General features: G+C 34.5%; 1 protein-coding gene across 1 annotated transcript in view; it reads left to right on the top strand.

Moving 5' to 3' along the window:
* The window catches only part of LOC137634095 (protein ecdysoneless homolog), a 127135-nt gene extending 110501 nt beyond the window's left edge, over positions 1-16634 (top strand). The window contains exon 4 of the mRNA XM_068366318.1: positions 15862-16634. Coding sequence (XP_068222419.1) covers positions 15862-15865 — 4 coding nt within the window. The 3' untranslated portion in view covers positions 15866-16634. The remainder of the gene's footprint in view (positions 1-15861) is intronic.
* Positions 16635-19422: the final 2788 nt, after the last annotated feature.

Here is a 19422-nt window from a genome sequence, read left to right as displayed (position 1 = left end):
CACCAACCACAAGGTCATGTTTATCTGGTAGTCTGATTATTGTAGTAGATTTATTATTATTATTATTATTATTATTATTATTATTATTATTATTATTATTATTAGCATAGTTACAACCCTGAATGGAAAAACAGAATGTTACAAGCCCAAAGGCTCTAAGAAAAAACCAGCCCAATGAGGAAAGAAAATAAGATAGCAAATGAATTATTTATAAATAATGAATAAAAAAATAAAATATTTTAAGATCAGTATCAGCATTGAAATATGTCAGTCATACATTAAGTATAGGACGCGATTTAATTTAATTTGTTGAAGAAAATGGAATTTACGAAACGTTTGAGCTTCCACCGATTCCATAGCCAGATTGATAAGATTAATCCATAACCTGGTCACAGCTAGAGTAAAACTTCTCGAATACAGTATAGTATTGTACCCATGTATATTAGACAGTTTACGGCACCTTACATGTAGGTGTATGGTGGTTGTATTTTCATTGTCTATGCTTGCTGTAAGCATGAGTGACAAACTACTAACTGCTGAAGAGTCTATAAACTGGAGGAGTTAGTGCAACATCCCTGGATAAACTTCTACCATTGTGTGCTGGATAAAGTAGAGGAGGCCAGTATGCATGATGGTAACTATGTTGATGACCGATGACGACTGCAAAGCTGTGGAAAGTAATTGCACTGTACATAACAGGCAGTCTATTGTAATTGTAGTGCAGATGCAACTAACAAATACCAGATTCAACGTGCCGAGATCGTCAAGCAAATGCATTAGTTACTGGCCGTCACACTGCCAATAAACGTGAACAGAAAAAAGGAAGCACTGAAATGAAAGAATAAGACCCTTCAATATTTTTTGGCTCTTCAACTCTATTCAACAGCATAACCTTAGGTCAAGTGCTGTTAAGAAGGAGCATGATTTTATAAAAAGATCAGGGCAGCCATACTGCAACAATGAAACTCATGTACTGCTGGAGGTGACAAGCTACACAATGTAATATCTGATGCATACATCCCTGATGAATATGTACCAACAATCTTGAATGCCAATGTGGCTCTATGAAGTCTATGAATTAATGGAGATAGCTCATGGACACCAGTAAAGTAGGACCTCAAGATGTTCATGTCTGCAAACAAGAAAACCACAGTAAAATTCCACGACAAGACTTGAGTCTAAAGGAGGTCAAAGAATTGTATGGCGGACTGATGGTCCTGACCAAGTCGAGCAGAGTGACACCAAGAGCCTATTTTGCTCCAGATGGTACAATCCTATAATGCCTAGACAAAAACCAAAGTTGATCCATCTTAACAAGCTAGCAACTTCAGAAACTTCACATAGAGATAACCACCCAGAAGATGGGATGGATACCACACCAGATGCGCCAAATCGCAAAATAGCTTTTGTTGATGGAATAGTTTTATCTGTAGATGGCCAAGAAACAGCAACCATAGTAACAGTCAAAGATCTCGGTGAATGCTTCTACGACAGTCTGATGTCTCTCACATGAGATTAAGATGAAATCATCCTTGTGTTTTGCACATACATGGATGACTCTCTGAGAGCACCAATCCAGTATATAGTCAGGGATGACACTAACATACAACACATCCCAATGTGCAGGTTCCTTTCACGTGACAAGACGAAGTTTGACCTGACAAACTATCTTGCTGATCATCACCTTTTCTTCAGAACATACCATGAGCAACAAAGACTTGCTATTCCAGGACAAAAATCATAAAAAAAAACAGACATATTGTTGATCTACCAAGTTGTCCTGGTATTATAGCAAAAGCCATCTAGACACAGATGTCCTAGATATACTATTGTTTGTCATAGCATACTCTGACATGCTGTAGAACACGTCCATTTCCAGGGCCTCCAAGCTAATAAGAAGAGCCACAGGTGTAAAACGAGTAAGGGTGTTGCCAGCCTTCTATGCATTCACTGGCACTGACAACAAAAGACAATTCTCTTGTATAGGCAAAGCAACCTGACGGCAAGCTACATGTATTCAGTTCTCTTCAGATGCTTTCATCAGAGGCAGAAATGACTGAAACCATGTTGACCACTTTGGCTAGCTTTGTCTATGCAGCCTACTCCCCCAAAGGCAGCTACATAAAGGCAATCTCCAGACTGTGATGGCATCTCCTCTGAAAGCATATTGTAGAAAACAACCATGACTAGATGCTCTTCCAGTTCCAAAGGCCGTCATTGAGATGGTTAGCTGTCAGTGCAAGGCAGATTGTTTGTCTGCCAGATCTTGCAGAGCAAAGAACTTCTGCACTGATCTTTGCTAGCATAGCAGCGAGTTTCAGAATGATGACATAGAGCTAGAATGAAACTGATACTGATAAAGACTCCTTGGTTTCCTTAAAATTAAACCAGTTTTAGTCACGAGGAACAGGGTGTTTCTTAATGGAAACCAACTTAGTAGAACGTTGTCTGATCACTTGTAAAAATTTCAATGAAACGCAATATTTCAGTCCAATATGTTTGTGATTAAAAGTGGCTTATTTTTTGTAATGCCATCGGATGCCTTGACCCTGAAAATGGTGGCTTAGGTGTCAAAATAATAATGTAGATTATTTACAGGCTGAGATATTGTCAAAAAAAAAAAAATATTCTTCATGGCAGTAATTTTGTGAAGTCCAAGATGGCAGCCATATAAACATCAGGGTAAATGGAAACATTGCTTTTCGTCTGATTGTTTATACAATAAAGTTTATAAAAATGTATAGTTTGGATACTCTTCACACAATCTGGTGAAATCACACAGTGAATCTGACTATTAATGTGCTCTATAGATATGATGTTATTTTCATGCAGATGTCAAATTCTTATTCGACTTTTTATCTTTCTGTATGACCTTAATATTAACAATGCTTTGCATTGGAGCTTTCCTAGTGGAGTACACATGATATGTATATAGTTTATCCTATATTTAAGAATTCATGGCCAAGGTCAAATTCCTGTTTCACATTTAACCAGTAAGCCTAACATTGATCTTCGCTCTGACCTAACTGTAGACCACCATTATCAGGAAGTTATGCAAGCCAAATGTAGTTTAATTGACCTTTGACCTATAAGTATGACCTTGACTTGCCTTTGCACATTGACTCCATTATTATTATTATTATTATTATTATTATTATTACTTGCTAGGCTACAACCATAGTTGGAAAAGCAGTATGTTATAAGCCCAAGGGCTCCAACAGGACAAACTAGCCTAGTGAAAAAAGGAAATAAACTGCAACAGAAACAATGAACAATATAATATATTTTAAGAACATTAACAACATTGAGATCTTCCATATATTAACTATAAAAACTTGAAAAAAAGAGGAAGAGAAATAATATAGAAAAGCGTGCTCGAGTCTACCTCAAACAAGAGAACTCTACCCAAAGACAGTGCAAGACCACATTACAGAGACAATGGCACTACCCAGAGCTAGAACACAATGGTTTGATTTTTGAGTGTCCTAGATGAGCTGCTTACTATAGCTAAAAAGTCTCTCCAATCGTTACTAATAGGAAAGTAGACACTAAATGATTATAGTGCAGTAGTTAAGCTCTTGAGTAAAGAATTGTTTGGTAATCTGTGTTGTGAAGTATATGAGGACATTGGAGAATGTGGAAAGAATAGGCCAGACTATTTGGTATATGTGTAGGCAATGGAAAAAGAAGCCGTAACCAGAGAGGGGGATCCAGTATAGTACTGTCTGGCCAGTCAAAGGATTCGATAACTTTCTCGTGGTATTATGTCCAGAGTTATACTTATTTGACCTTTGGCCCCCAAGTAATGTTTGAGGTGTTTTTGTTCGTGTAGAATTAGTTACATCAAACTGATTATATATTTATATTTTATTATTAGATTATCTAAAGCTTATATATTTTATTCAACATTTAACCTGTAGATCAGATTAAAGTCATCTTTTCTTGTTCAAAGCTATAGCTTGAGATGAATTCCTTATTAACATTGAACATATTGAGTATGACGTTGGCCTTGACTTTGACTTAACTTTGCTCATTGGTGAATATTATTCCAAATATAATTTCTATATCTTCGTAAGTTTTAAAGTGCTGACCGAAGCTGAATTCGTATTTGATCTTAGATATTTTGGTAAAATATAATAAAAAAGTGCTTGATCTTGTTGATTGATATACCATAATTTTCAATTTATCAGCTTTTATAGTGGATTTTAACCTTGACCTTGAACTGACTATGCAGATTGGCATCATTAGTGGATATTACATACCATATATGAAGGCTGCCTCTTGCAAGCTTTAGACGTTGTGGACAAAATCATATTATTATTTACGTTGCTGTAACCCCATGTGCAATATTGTTCTTAATCTCGTCTTACCATTAATACGTTGGAAAAATACTCTCTTCAAGAGTTGTATATGTGGATTAGTTTGCATATGAACAGACAAAGTTCTTTTGTAGTTAAGATTTTTTATTCTATCTAACATATTTTGACCATTAGGTCTGACCTTGAATTCATTCTACATAATGGCATCATTAGTGAATATTGCTTACCTTATAAGAAGTTTGTATCTTGAGTACTTGAAATATTATTAACAAAATTAAGTTAGTATTGTACCTTTGACCTTAAAGTATGACCTTGTCCTTCCTTTGACAACACCCGTTATATATTGGTTAGATTGCGGTATGTATCAGAGATTGTGAAGAGATTTGCATTGGACAATACGTTGCTAGAAGGAACGAGGATAGGAAGATCCAGGGAATGCAAGGTATATGTTGTCATAGAGGTATTTAAGAAAAGGGGCCTTACCCGTTTCCGGCACTAGGCCTTTGCAATTCTTGATATTTCATTCTTTTATCACAAAGATATTTGTTTGTTATCATTTTAAAGTAGATTGATTATAATTTACAATTGTATATGTTCTAAATATAGCAAAAGCCTTAACTGAAGGTAAAAAGGACAAATATGAAATAATTAATATTACCATTTAACAGCATTCATATATGACTCAGTGGTTAAATTTTGGAAGACACATCAGTACATTATATGTGATCCAAAGACACGATATATAGTTACAGAGATCTCAAGGTGATTATATCTATCATCATCATCATCTCCTACGCCCATTGATGCAAAGGGGCTCGGTTAGATTTCGCCAATCGTCTCTATCTTGAGCTTTTAATTCAACACGTCTCATTTCATCATCTACTTCACGCTTCATAGTCCTCAGCCATGTATGCCTGGGTCTTCCAACTCTGCTAGTGCCTTGTGGAGCCCAGTTAAACATTTGGTGTACTAATCTCTTGGGGAGTGCGAAGAACATGCCCAAACATCTCCATCTACCCCTCACCATGATCTCATCCACATATGACGCTCGAATAATCTCAATAGTTTCATTTCTAATCCTGTCCTGCCATTTAACTCCTAATATTCTTCTGATGGTTTTTTTCTCTACTAAATCTGTTGGAGAATATTTCGTTGGCATACCTCGACTCACGTCCATACTGCATCACAGATCTCAGTAAATTGATATATAGCCTTATTTCTATATGTAATTTCAGGCGATTTTATTTCCAAATTTCACTTAACCTAGCCATTATCTGTTTTACCTTTATCTAAATATTGAAATTATTTTGCAAAATACACTTGCGTTACACATTGATACGTTTATATCAAGGGCACGATGTACTGCTGACAAGTGATGTGTGTGAGTGTATGAAACGTTGGATATTGATGAAGGATTCTGTCCTTCTGCACGAGCATTCAATCAATTATTCATCTGTTTGAATATAAATGTGACAGTAACAAATATTTTTTGAGCCACTCCTTGTTACGGGAAGTGGCGTAATGTGTGTGTATGTATATATATATATATATATATATATATATATATATATATATATATATATATATATATATGTATATATATATATATATATATATATATATATATATATATATATATATATATATATATATATAATCATCTACGCAAAGGGCCTCTGTTAGATTTCGTCAGTAGTCACTATCTTGAGGTTTTATATATATATATATATATATATATATATATATATATATATATATATATGTATTTATATTTATACTTATATATATTTGTATGTTCATACATGCTCGTGTGTGTGTATATATATATATATATATATATATATATATATATATATATATATATATATATATATATATATATATATATATATAAACTTATATACTGTATATATTTATATATATAAGTTTATATATATATATATATATATATATATATATATATATATATATATGTATATATATACATATATATACATATATATTATATTTATAGGAGTATGTATATACATACAAGTATACATAAGTATATATACATATATATACATATATATTATATTTATAGGAGTATGTATATACATACAAGTATACATAAGTATACACACATATATATTATGTTTGCGCGTGCGCGCACAGTTAAACCTTCGGACGTTTTTGTACACTTCAATTAGTGTACTATTTTTTATCTAATTTCGGTATTGACATTTCCAGCTTCGATTTTTGTTATGCAATTTGATGAGTCTCCATTTCAAGGCCTCTCCGTCCCCTTTCGTTTCCTGTCACTTTCGAACTGAATTGGGAGAGGAACCATTTTGATGCACGCAAGACAGTGACCTTGAGTATGGTGCAGGGCCTTCAGGCCTCACTGACACTGGATGTTAGACAGACGTAAATTAATTGAGTTCTGCCTAATTGTTAATATCTCGTGTCCCTGTTTGTGTTATTATTTGCAGGTTACAATACATAATAACCCGGAATATGTATTGGTATCCTGCTCGCGTTTTCCATTGAAATTCCTGACCTAATTTTTGTCATGAAGGCAGTAGCTAATGAAAGAGTAAATGAATGATAGTATTTGAGATTTTTTTTTTTTTAATTGAAGGATGACAGTGTTATTCAAGCACTTTTACGTGAGTTGTTTGTCCCAGTTACGTGATTGTGTTGGAGATAAAGTCTTAGGACCCTGCCTTTCCTGAATCCCTGCTTTCATAAGACTTGGTGAGTAGTGACTCCATCAATAAATCTAAGGGAAGTTCCTGTGTTGTTAGCAGTAACCATTACGTCTACAAGGAAGTTCTGCAGGTCTTCTCGAAACTGAGCCTCCCTTTAGCCATGACCTGGAGAAGCCACTTTGGGTGCCGCCGTTGTCCAAAGAAAGCAATCAAGCAAGGTGTCCTTACTTCTATCTGAACGTGGCCAAGAGGTTAAAGATCACAGCCAGGAACGGTGGCAGTGGCAGCCAAGATGAGCGTTTGATGGAGTTCCTGTAGGTGTGACGAGGCAGCAACCTAGCAGTACACCACCACAGGGGCTATGTTGTGAGTCTTGCCACCGTGGGAGGGGGCCTGGGGACTAGGGAGGGGCGCCTTTGTGGAGGGCGGACTTTCTGTTCACTCAGCCCAGAGAGATTCAGTTTGTGGCTCCACTGTGCCTCACCAACACGCATTATTCTCTTGCTCTTTCTTGCTCACCTTCCTTGCTGCACCAGCCACCCACCCACCCGCCCACCCACCCACCGAGGGTACTCCTCCCAGCCTCTCCCTATCTCAGTGAGATTTTGCTTAAGAGGATATTTTGGCTACTCAGTTATATTGTCATATATCGTAATTCTGTGGAAGGATATCATCGTGATAGAAATATTTTTAAAGCTTTTAGAAGTGCAAGTGCCACACCTGGCCAATTAAGTGAATAAAGTGCCAAGATTTTGTATTTCTTCTTAGATCGACCCTTTTGCTGTGTTGCTTCGGAGCGTGATATCGGTGTCTAGAAGTGTTAATTGGTCCGACGCTTGGTTGTCCCATCGCAGTGAATTTAGTGTTTATTTCCGTCTCGTTGAGAGTTGACCGAATAAGAAGCTTCAGCATGGAGGATCACGGAAGGCTTTGCACCTGTTGGCTCTGCCGTAGCAAAGGTCTGTCTGTCAACACCGCCTCTTCCTCATCATCATCATCATCGTCGTCTTCGACTTCAGTTAGTGTTGTTTCTCCTTTTTTCACCGTCTTGGTGTTTTTTGTTCTTTTTAAGTTTTTGTCATGTTTTGTTTGTGCAAAAAAGTAGTAGTTACTTGACTTCATTTCTTGACAAGTAGAATCTTCACTCAAAGTTCCTTGGCGTATGTTTATTATTTTCATCGTTACTGATATAGATCGCACCCTCGTAATGTTTTCAAAGTTGTATTTTATTATGAAGTGTTTTGTATAGATCGCACCCTCGTAATGTTTTCAAAGTTGTATTTTATTATGAAGGGGTTTGTATAGATCGCACCCTCGTAATGTTTTCAAAGTTGTATTTTATTATGAAGGGTTTTGTATAGATCGCACCCTCGTAATGTTTTCAAAGTTGTATTTTATTATGAAGGGTTTTGTATAGATCGCACCCTCGTAATGTTTTCAAAGTTGTATTTTATTATGAAGGGGTTTGTATAGATCGCACCCTCGTAATGTTTTCAAAGTTGTATTTTATTATGAAGGGTTTTGTATAGATCGCACCCTCGTAATGTTTTCAAAGTTGTATTTTATTATGAAGGGTTTTGTATAGATCGCACCCTCGTAATGTTTTCAAAGTTGTATTTTATTATGAAGGGTTTGGCGACATGAGTAAGAACAGATTTAACAGACTAATTGAGGCCTTTACATTTTTTTTATCATATTTTCACATGAGGTTTAACGCTTGGTGTTACATAGGATGTTTCAAACGTAATTCAGGTGACCTTACTTTGAGTAACCTTGTTGCTTCCAAGTTGTATTTCCTGCTTTTTTTATTCATTATTTTTCTTTCTTTTTACGGAATCAAGTTTCTTCTATGTACTCTTATACTGTTTATGTACAATGGTACTGTACTATGGTTATGTGATGTGAGATACATCAAATGGAGAGAAAGGGAAAAAGTAAATTAGTGCAGACATACGAGTTTCTTATCTAGAAAAGTTCTTATATCATTCATCAGTGGAATCGCACAGTCGTTCGTATAACGAATATGTATGTATATATATATATATATATATATATATATATATATATATATATATATATATATATATATATATATATATATATATATATATATATATATGTGTGTGTGTGTGTGTGTGTGTGTGTGTGTGTGTTGCTATTTAAATCATTATCATTATATAATCTGCTTTGCTTTTTTTTTTTTTATTAACAGGAACTTCATTTTGTTCTTGTCTTTGTCACGTGTTTACATAGTGTATTTGTAAATATATATATATATATATATATATATATATATATATATATATATATATATATATATATATATATATATATATATATATATATATATATATATATATATATATATGTGTGTGTGTGTATATATACACACACACACAAATATATATGTAGGCTATATGTGTGATCGTGTGTGTAGAAATCGTGACAGCTGACACGTAGTGAACATAGAATATGTAATATAACCACGAAAGAAAGAGTGAAAAAACTTGATTGTAGTTAATAATGTGGTCTTATTGATGGCATAAGTACTAAATCCAATCAAGTGTTTTCACTTTTCATTTCTTGGCTATAATACATAATTATATATGCAATATATTTGTATATATAAACTAATATGTATATATATATATATATATATATATATATATATATATATATATATATATATATATATATATATATATATATATATATATATATTATATAGATGGAAAGAAGCCTACGCATACAAATATTTGCGTGGCCTCCAGTGAAGGCTGCTATGAAGGACACAAAGGATTTATTACGGTAGTTTGATGATTTTTATGAATGTATCATCCCTTTGCGTAGTAGGACAACATGGCTTAAATTTTCAATGGCAGTGTCGCATTAAAAGTGTATCATGATCTACATCTCTTTTTAAAATTAAGTTTAAATTTTATACTTTTCGAATTTTCGAGTGTATATATATATATATATATATATATATATATATATATATATATATATATATATATATATATATATATATATATATATATATATATATATTTTATACAAGACGAGTAACATAATATTATTTCTAGCCCACACTCGAAACAGACGAGGAAACAGAAAATTAATAGATCCGCTTAATAAAGGAAGAATAGATTTAACAGTTAAGTAAAGAGGAAGTGGGAAGAGATTGGTTGATTAATTTTGAGCTTTCTGGCATCCAGACATCAAGGTCATTGACGCCGATATCATTTGTTATTAATAAAGAATAAAAGAAAATTAATAAAAAATTAATATAAAGCCATAAAAACAAAGACGCCTTTTTTAAAGTGGAATAGCTAGACTTCCAAACCTTGTGAGCATGGAGTTGATTACGTCGGGAAAAAAGGTAATGCAGATTTAGATGGATGAAGCATATAACTTCGATGTCAGTCTTAGATGGAAACCTCCTAACGAGAGAGACAGTGATCTCGCAGCTCTTGAGATGCGAGATAAGATGCCAGTAAGTGTTATCCAGTTTTGAAGCAGGTTAAGGCTGTATGCATGTTTTTTTTTTTTGGGAAGTTTCAATAAATTGAGTTACTTCCATGGAAAGAAATGGAAGACCTTTCGTATTTTTTCTATAACATTAGTCTTTTAGTGATATGGTGTCACTGATTTAAGAGGATTTTGATAGGTTTTTTTTATAAGAAGTTGTTAGAACAGAATGAATTACACAGTTTATTATTTATCTCCTGTATATGATAAATAGCAAGTGTTTTGATATATATATATATATATATATATATATATATATATATATATATATATATATATATATATATATATATATATATATATGTGTGTGTGTGTGTGTGTATATATATTCATCCCTCGCGTAGTGGGGAGAGGGAGTTGTCATATCATGATGAGATGAGTGAGCGTGTGTGGGTGTATGCACACCTATCTAAATATATAGCCGTCATATTTGACTGGTCGCATACACTATCGTAAAATACTTTGTGAACTGAAACCAGGTTGACGCCCATCTCCTTTTCCAAAGAGGCTGAATGGTGATATATTCGTCCCGTCTGGAATGCCCCCCTCTGCTAGGGGAAGGGCAAGATCAGCGCCTGGGATGTTTGTTCGAACACTGCATAATCTGTTCGTCTCCGCGCCCCTTGGAGTTACGCTCATTCTTGAAATTCCTGCCATTCCTTGGGTGCCGTGTCACATGGTTAGGCGTCGTTTCAAAATGTTTTGTCAGTTTTGGGCCTTTTGACATAGCCGAAGCCAATAGAGCTGTACGCCATTGCCTACAAAAACCACATTCTTCCTCCTCACCTGTCAATGGCTGCAAGGGCTGGGCAGGGCATGGGTAGAAGGACCTTTTTCAGGCAGGTAAAGTAGCATGTTGTGTAATGGACAGATTTGGGGGTGGGGGGGGGGGGTTACTTGGGTAAAGTTGTTGTTGGGAAGCCATCGTTCATTCCATCAGTCTTTTCGTCAATTCTTCAGGTCTTGTCCCTTCGTGCCCCCTTGATATGCAAATTTTAATGGGAAAAAAATGTCTAATTTTGATACTTTTATGTAATAATCAATGAGGATTATCTCAGCACTGTTGGATTGGCAGGTTCTGAATTTGTTATTGATAGCAGATTCCAGAAATTTATTTCCCAAGAAAACGTAAATCTGATAAAGATTACTTGTATATTTTAAACATGTTCAGATGTAACCTTGATACACCGTAAAAAGTTATCATTCTGGTTTAACATCAATGATGAGGGAGCGTGGGTTATTTAGTTTTTAGCATTTACTTAGCTTACCTGTTCTCGGAGCACTAAATACCATTCATCCAACTTTAAATTATGTTAAATAAATACTTATTGTAATACACAAATGACTTTATTGGCCTACTGAAAGATGGTGTCGAGCTGGAAGGAAATACATTTAGGAGGTTATGACAATGTATCGCTACCAGTGAATGTGTCGAAATGTAACCCCAAGATAGCATGGAATTGATATATCTAAAGAAGAATATGTTTTAAAAAATGTGGAAAAAATCTAAATGGGCTCAGTACAGGTCAGAATGCCCTGTGTACGTTACTGTTTCTTGACTGTTATATACCCTTAATTTATACCCTTGAAATCGGGTAGAAATATGAAGAAAAATTTCCAATTCCAGATGGGATTTAAATTCATTCAGTAAACCATTTCTTGGAATCCTTCTGGTCTGGGTGAACTGAACTGAGTCTTGAGTTTAGCCCCTTCACAACTTGATATATTTCATTGGCTACTCTAACCTTGACGCCCAAGTTAGGTAGGGACGGGGTTGTTTGAAGGCCCTATAGGTATAAATGTTGAGTCATCATCATTCATTACCTGGTCCCCCGTGGTCCTCGTGTGGGTGGAGAGGGACCTTGGACAAGATGTATACGTTTGGTCTTAAGGACATAGAACAATGACTCTCTCTCTCTCTCTCTCTCTCTCTCTCTCTCTCTCTCTCTCTCTCTCTCTCTCTCTCTCTCTCTCTCTCGGACACATGAGTGACATTTAACAAGCTAGTTTACCCCCTGATAACAAAGTGCACTTGTTAATGTAAGAAGGGACTAAGTCCAACTCCATTAATGTCTGGAATAACGGTCCTTGTTATGTTTGGTATTTCGCATTAGGTTTGAAAGTTGAATCCATTTTCTGTCCCCAATAACATCCATTAACATAGATTTCTTGATTGTACAAGTCGTCTGGAAATACTTTCACTTTTCGTGGTCTTTGAAATAAGACTTTTTTTTATACTGTCAGTTGCAGATTTGTTAAATAGGTTCTCGAATTTAGTCATGGATTTAAATAAAATATTATTCTTCATTATTTAACGCAAACACACACACACACATACATACATACACACACATATATGTATATATATATATATATATATATATATATATATATATATATATATATATATATATATATATATATATATTACACACATATATATATATGTATGTATGTATATATGTATGTATATAATGGTTAAACATCATAGATAATTAATTTTATCTAAATAAAAATCTAAAGCATAGCACCAATTATCCAAATGGTTTCAAGCATATTTTATGGAGGACGAGTTTGCTGGGTCCGTGCCCTTCTGTACCTTGGCTATGACGCACTACTTCGCTTTAGCTACCAGGTACACAATTCGCTTTTCAAGTCAACAGATACTGTACTGATATTTTATGAAATTGCATGAATTGTTGTTCCCTTACTCCCATCAAGGGGTTTTAAAGGGTATTACATTTTGGTCTATATTCGATAAGAAATAATAATATGTTATTAAGAGATGTGGGTAAACCCAGAGGATTAGGATTATTAATTTGCCTTAGGTTAGATTTCGATAAATCTTGTATACCTGGTGTGGTTTCTATGACCTTTAAGATAGGGCTATGTTTATAATTTTTTTTGTTTATCCTAAGAAATCTGAGAACTTGCATGAATTTTTTTTTTTTTTTTGTCATTAAAGGCTGGGCTTAAGAAGGCAATATGAGTATTAATAGGATCTTTCGCAAACCCCAATCTATTGTAACTGCACTTTGAAATGGAATACCTTTCCTCTCAAAGTTATATTTATTTGAGCTGTTCGGGAATGAGGAAATTTTCCTCCTTGTTTAGTACATTTTATTCTCCCTTATTGTAAGTCCTCTGATTCAACCCAGAATAGAGGATAGTTTCTGTAGGATGAAGGTGTCACTGTTGTCAATACATGATATGATTATTATGTTAAATCAGATATTAATTGAAAGAACTTACAGGCGTAGAAAAGTGAGAGAAGCCTTGTGATGGAGAACGATAAAGAGAGAATGATGTTTGAATGTGTTACTATTCCAATGCCAGAATGTACATGCAAAACTGTAAATTGGAACAAAATGTCAATAAGAGAAATTAGCAGAGTAAAATAAATATTTTTGGTCTTTGGGGCTCGCCATGGCTACATTCTAAAGCAGCTCAACCATATATTTCCTGATAGGAAACTGATAACTTTTTTGTTGTTTGAATTTGAGAGTAAAGATGCGAATAAACTTTTTGTTTTTACTTGACTTTGGTCAATTTCTGTTTAAACAGTTTAAAGTATCTTATCTCTGGGTCAATTAGTAACACAAATGTATTTTATAATGTATTCCAGTTAATACTATATAATCTTAGCCAAGTTCCATGATCCCACCCATCAGTAGCTAAATTAAAGTCCTATACACGATAACATTGAATTGAGTTGTCAGGAAGAATAAATATCAACAGTCTGAAACTGTTGGTCAAATATTTGTCCCATCAGGTAAAAAAACAAATATGCAGTGCTTGTTTGTCACTGAGTTCATGCATAGGAGACATGAACTCTTACAGGGTACTTAGATACGTGACAGAAGTGTACATGTTAGATCCTATCACAAATGAGGAATTAGAAAGAGTCATTATGTTTAGAGCTGGATAATAGATTGAGATGATTAAGGTTTCAAGGAACAGTTAGTTAACGAAATGGAAGACGTGGAGGAGATCCACTACATGGGTGACTCAGAAGACCAAGGAGAAAGAGATTGGATATGGACTTGGACGAGATGAAAATTCAAAGAGAAGTAATTGAGAAAAGTCACTGATGTCTAACCCTCTATTGAAAAATCTGACACAGAATGATGGTGACGAAGAACTATAATTCTATCCAAAATCTGTTGAAAATTGGCTGATAAGGTGCAACTATTTGAAGGCTTAAGTCCCTTGGATGTACTTTTTAGTTTCTAGGGAATGGTAGAGATACTACCCATAATGTTATACTTAAATATTTACATTTTTCCTATTTAATGTATATACAGTATATATATATATATATATATATATATATATATATATATATATATATATATATATACATATATATATATATATATATATATATATATATATATATATATATATATATATATATATATATATATATATATATATATTCAGCAAGCTAATCTTCCCCCTTCAGGTGGGTAGCTACCATAGTACAATTAGTTTTCCATTTGGTTTCAACCAATATATATTCAGACAGCTAATCTTCCCCCTTCAGGTTGTTAGCTACCTTAGTACAGTTAGTTTTGCATTTGGTTTCAACCAATATATATTCAGACAGCTAATCTTCCCCTTCAGGTGGGTAGCTACCTTAGTACAATTAGTTTTCCCTTTGGTTTCAACTAATATGTATTGAGACAGCTAATCTTCCCCCTTCAGGTGGGTAGCTACCTTAGTACAATTAGTTTTCCCTTTGGTTTCAACTAATATGTATTGAGACAGCTAATCTTCCCCCTTCAGGTGGGAAGCTACCATAGTACAATTAGTTTTCCCTTTGGTTTCAACCAATATGTATTGAGACAGCTAATCTTCCCCCTTCAGGTGGGAAGCTACCATAGTACAATTAGTTCTCCTTTTGGTTTTAACCAATATATATTCAGACAGCTAATCTTCCCCCTTCAGGTGATTAGCTACCTTAGTACAATTAGTTTTCCCTTTGGTTTCAAACATTGGTCGGTTACGAAAAGTTAGGTTACCTATGTAAAACAAATGATCTCGTCTTATGTGCCGAGTATGCTTGTTCTTTTTTGACAGTCACACATCGTTGAATATAAAAGTCTGAATTGTTTAGGGAGTTACATCCAGAGCTGTAACTGGCATGCAAGAAAATACGCCTGTTGAAGTGAAGATCTGTTCATTCAAAACTTGTCAAGAATATGAACGTTAATCAGTAGAAATGACAAAAGGGACTTTTATGTTGTGGATAGGTAGGTATGTTTTGTTTAGACAGAATTTAGTACAAACATGATATTTCCACTTGATATCTCAACCAGGTGATGCTGACTAGTTTACGGGTGCTGGACCAAGTGGGATTGTCGCAGAGGTGAAAGATTTAGCCAAAAGCCCTTGCTTAAGAGCTCTGCTGGAATGGCACTAGTTTTCCTGTAACTACAGACAAAAGCAATTTACTTTCAGCGCCTTAAGATCAACAAACGACGTAAAAATACATTTCTTTGGCCAATTAGTGGTCTTATGTGTTCACTTTGTGTCACTAGTGTGCAAATCAAAATTTCATCAAATATTGTAATTTTCCCACATGATGTTTTACATTGCACATGCCATTATGAAGCCTATGTTTGTACATTGTAAATCATGTGCACATCTCTACTTTTATGCCAATACATCGTCAATGTGTTGCTTTTTTTATTTTGCTACTCCTTTTGGTATCTGTCCTTGGAAATATAGATACTGCTTTCTGTGTAGTCTTTACTGTGTCTCAAAACCATTGTCACCTATTAGTAGTTATTGTGATTGTAGAGAAGCACATTAGCTACTTGGGCACTTCACATGACTCACTCTTAAATAGTTATCCGTAATGAGTTAATCCTATGTCATAGAAGGAGTGAGAAGGTCATAGGTATTAATATTACTATCTTAGATATGCATATTTTTCTATTTTGCAGTCACAGAAAAACTGTGTTCTTATTTTGAAGTTGATTTCGACGAATAATAGTAGACGGAGAACTAGGTATCCTAGAAACATGTAACTGACTTTGTATTATAATTTGAAAATCTTAAATAAAATAATTTTTTCATCTGGACTCAACAGTCCCTCTTATTCTTTCATCATGCATTTTCCCCAACATTTTGAGGCAGATTTTCCAATCTAGCTTGCACATTGACACTATTCTCCTGCTATCTTGGCTATAGTGCTACCTAGCCCTCAAAGCTTTAGAGAGCAAAGCACCAAAACCATTATAAATCAGGAATTCAAGTACAGTATAAGCAATTTTGTAACTGTTGCCTGTGATATGGCGGCAGTGGTGAGTGGTTATATAGGATGGGAACAGCCACGAATACTACTATCTGATAAGAGTAATATGTAGCGAAGATTGCGGGTATTCCAAAGGAGTTCACAGTAGATTTTTAATATTGTTTTTATACTAGTAACCAAAGTGGTGCTGGTTTTCTGGACAAATGTTAGTTTCACCGTTCATGACAGGAGTGGTGAATGCTCAACAGAGGTGAGTAGAGTATACTCCACCAAAATCATCCCTACAAATGACAATAGTTATTCCTTTTTTCATTTCATAGAATTTATCAGGCCTGGGCTAGAAAAGAACCGTAGGTTGCATAGCCCAACGGTTGTAGGGCTCAAAAATAATTTTTTTTTTTTTTTTTTTTTTTTTAAATCCACTTGCTAAATTAGCAAGAAACCCAGATGCTTCATATTTTGAAGATGGAATTAAGTAACAAGTTTCAGAATCAGTAAAAATACTGAGCAGAATGAACTGTGCAAGTCAGTAAAAGTATTGACAATGTAAGAAAAAAAACTTGGGTGTTCTGCAAAATAGTCCAAATAATCCTATAAAAGCTTATTGATATTGATGAAGGGTAATGTCACAAGGACAACCAGAATAAGTGTAAAAACTGATAGAAGTTAAAGAAATAAAAAAGTTCTTTTAATTGATTAATTCAAGAGATTAACTACTGAATTAAGGAGAGGCATTGGGATACATCTCTAAAATTATATCGGTGTTTTGGAGATGTCATTTGTAAGAGACATGCGGAGCTTCAGACCCATTCAAGAAAAGATGGAACTAAATATCCACCTGTTAACTAAAAAAAATTACTCCCAACTTTCCATAAGGTTTTGTGTATTATAATATCTTATGTAAACACACACACACTATTAGTTTTGGTCACTTCCAAATGTCACTACAAATCAATTAATTCAATTCTTCTAATACTTATATTGATTTTCAGTACTCCATATTCTTGGTTTCATTATACTCCAACCTACATTGACTTCCAACTTTCTCTTACAAATACTTTCTCATATAACACAACTCTACCTACATTTAGCGCCTGTTCTCTGACTTTGTTATAAATTCATCTATATAAATATTATAAAGCCCAGGGACACACTTAGAACCACTTTGACTTTAAACCAGTTACTCTACATTTTAGACATTTCCAGTCGACCATCTCAAGACTCATAAAAAATTCTAATTCTTCTTCCCCACCGTTATCCTTTCATTAATTGGTTGGTTGCCTGTTGTGTCCTCTCCAATGCCTTTTATCAAAGCCATCCTCTTCCACCAAACTTCTTCTCTCCATATCATCCTTCACCTAATTGTTTTCTATAATTCACCATACGTCCTGTACACCTATGCCATTATGTCTACGTCTTTCCATCCAAATCCTTCTTGAGTTTAATGCATGGCACGTGCATTTTTTTTTCTATCATTCAGACTCCTCCCAAATATCTTCCAGAAATATTTTGCTTGAAACACTTTAACTTGTGTGAACCCTCATTGTTCTTCTGATTTACCTTTTCTGTTTCTACAAGGGAAGAGTATATCCTCACTTTCATTCCTTAGGAATCTTTCCTTCATTCAGTCTAACTTACACACCCTGGTCAGTCACACGGTCACGCTATTGCAACACTATGCTTCATCTCTCTTCTATTCATATCAACTATGTAGTTCCCCTCCTTTTGTAAGCATTCTTAAATAATCACTATTATTAAACTCACCCTGTATGGGGTAATGCACTATTATTATTAAAGGAGGAAGATTATTCAGCCTAATGAGAAGGTAAAACAGTCAGTGCACTTCATGCATTACTAAAGGGTGTTTGAAGCATCCCTTAAGTCCTTAGATCTGGCTCCAGCATGGTTTATATAGCCTAAATTTATGAATCCATCCTAATTATGTCCACTTTTGAGCCTTTAACTTTACCCCATTTCATGCTTCTGTTTTTCTATCTCTCTGTCCAACCTCTTAACTTCTATTTTATACTACAACTTTGGGATTTTCCTACTTTTTCACCTCGGCATTGAATAGCTTTGCTGGGGCTTAGCGCTGGATCATATGACCCAAATTCCCTAGATCATCATCATCATCATCATCATCCTTTCATCTTTCAGATTTTGTCTCTCCTCCATCCCACATTCATCACCGTTCCTTCAAGACGTACTGTTCATCGACATAGGACTGCATTTTCTTCAGATATCATCACTCTACATCTTTTATTCTAAGCTCTGTGTAATGCTTATTCTATGATTGCCTCAGTAAACTTCCTGTATGATGCTAAGGGGTTATTTATTTAATTTTGGAGTAGAAAATCTGACAGTCTATTTTCATTCACTACCCCAAACTTTTCACACCCTTGTTTTACTTCATCTTTCTTTTCTCCATTAGTCTCAAACATTACCTTTTGAATGGTACATAATACTTATGGTTCAGTGACTTGGAAATAACACATTCTTATTTCATTATCACAGTTTCATTTACAGTCAGTTTCACCCCTTCCTCTACTTGAAGTTTTACCTGTTTTAACTTACACCTTCAATCACTTCTCGGCTTATCACATTCATCAACTTGCTCTTC

Source organism: Palaemon carinicauda, chromosome 44, assembly GCF_036898095.1.
Source record: "Palaemon carinicauda isolate YSFRI2023 chromosome 44, ASM3689809v2, whole genome shotgun sequence".
Classification (NCBI taxonomy): Eukaryota; Metazoa; Arthropoda; class Malacostraca; order Decapoda; family Palaemonidae; genus Palaemon; species Palaemon carinicauda.
The sequence above is the reverse complement of the archived record's forward strand: the minus strand, read 5'-3'. Positions and strand labels throughout refer to the sequence as shown.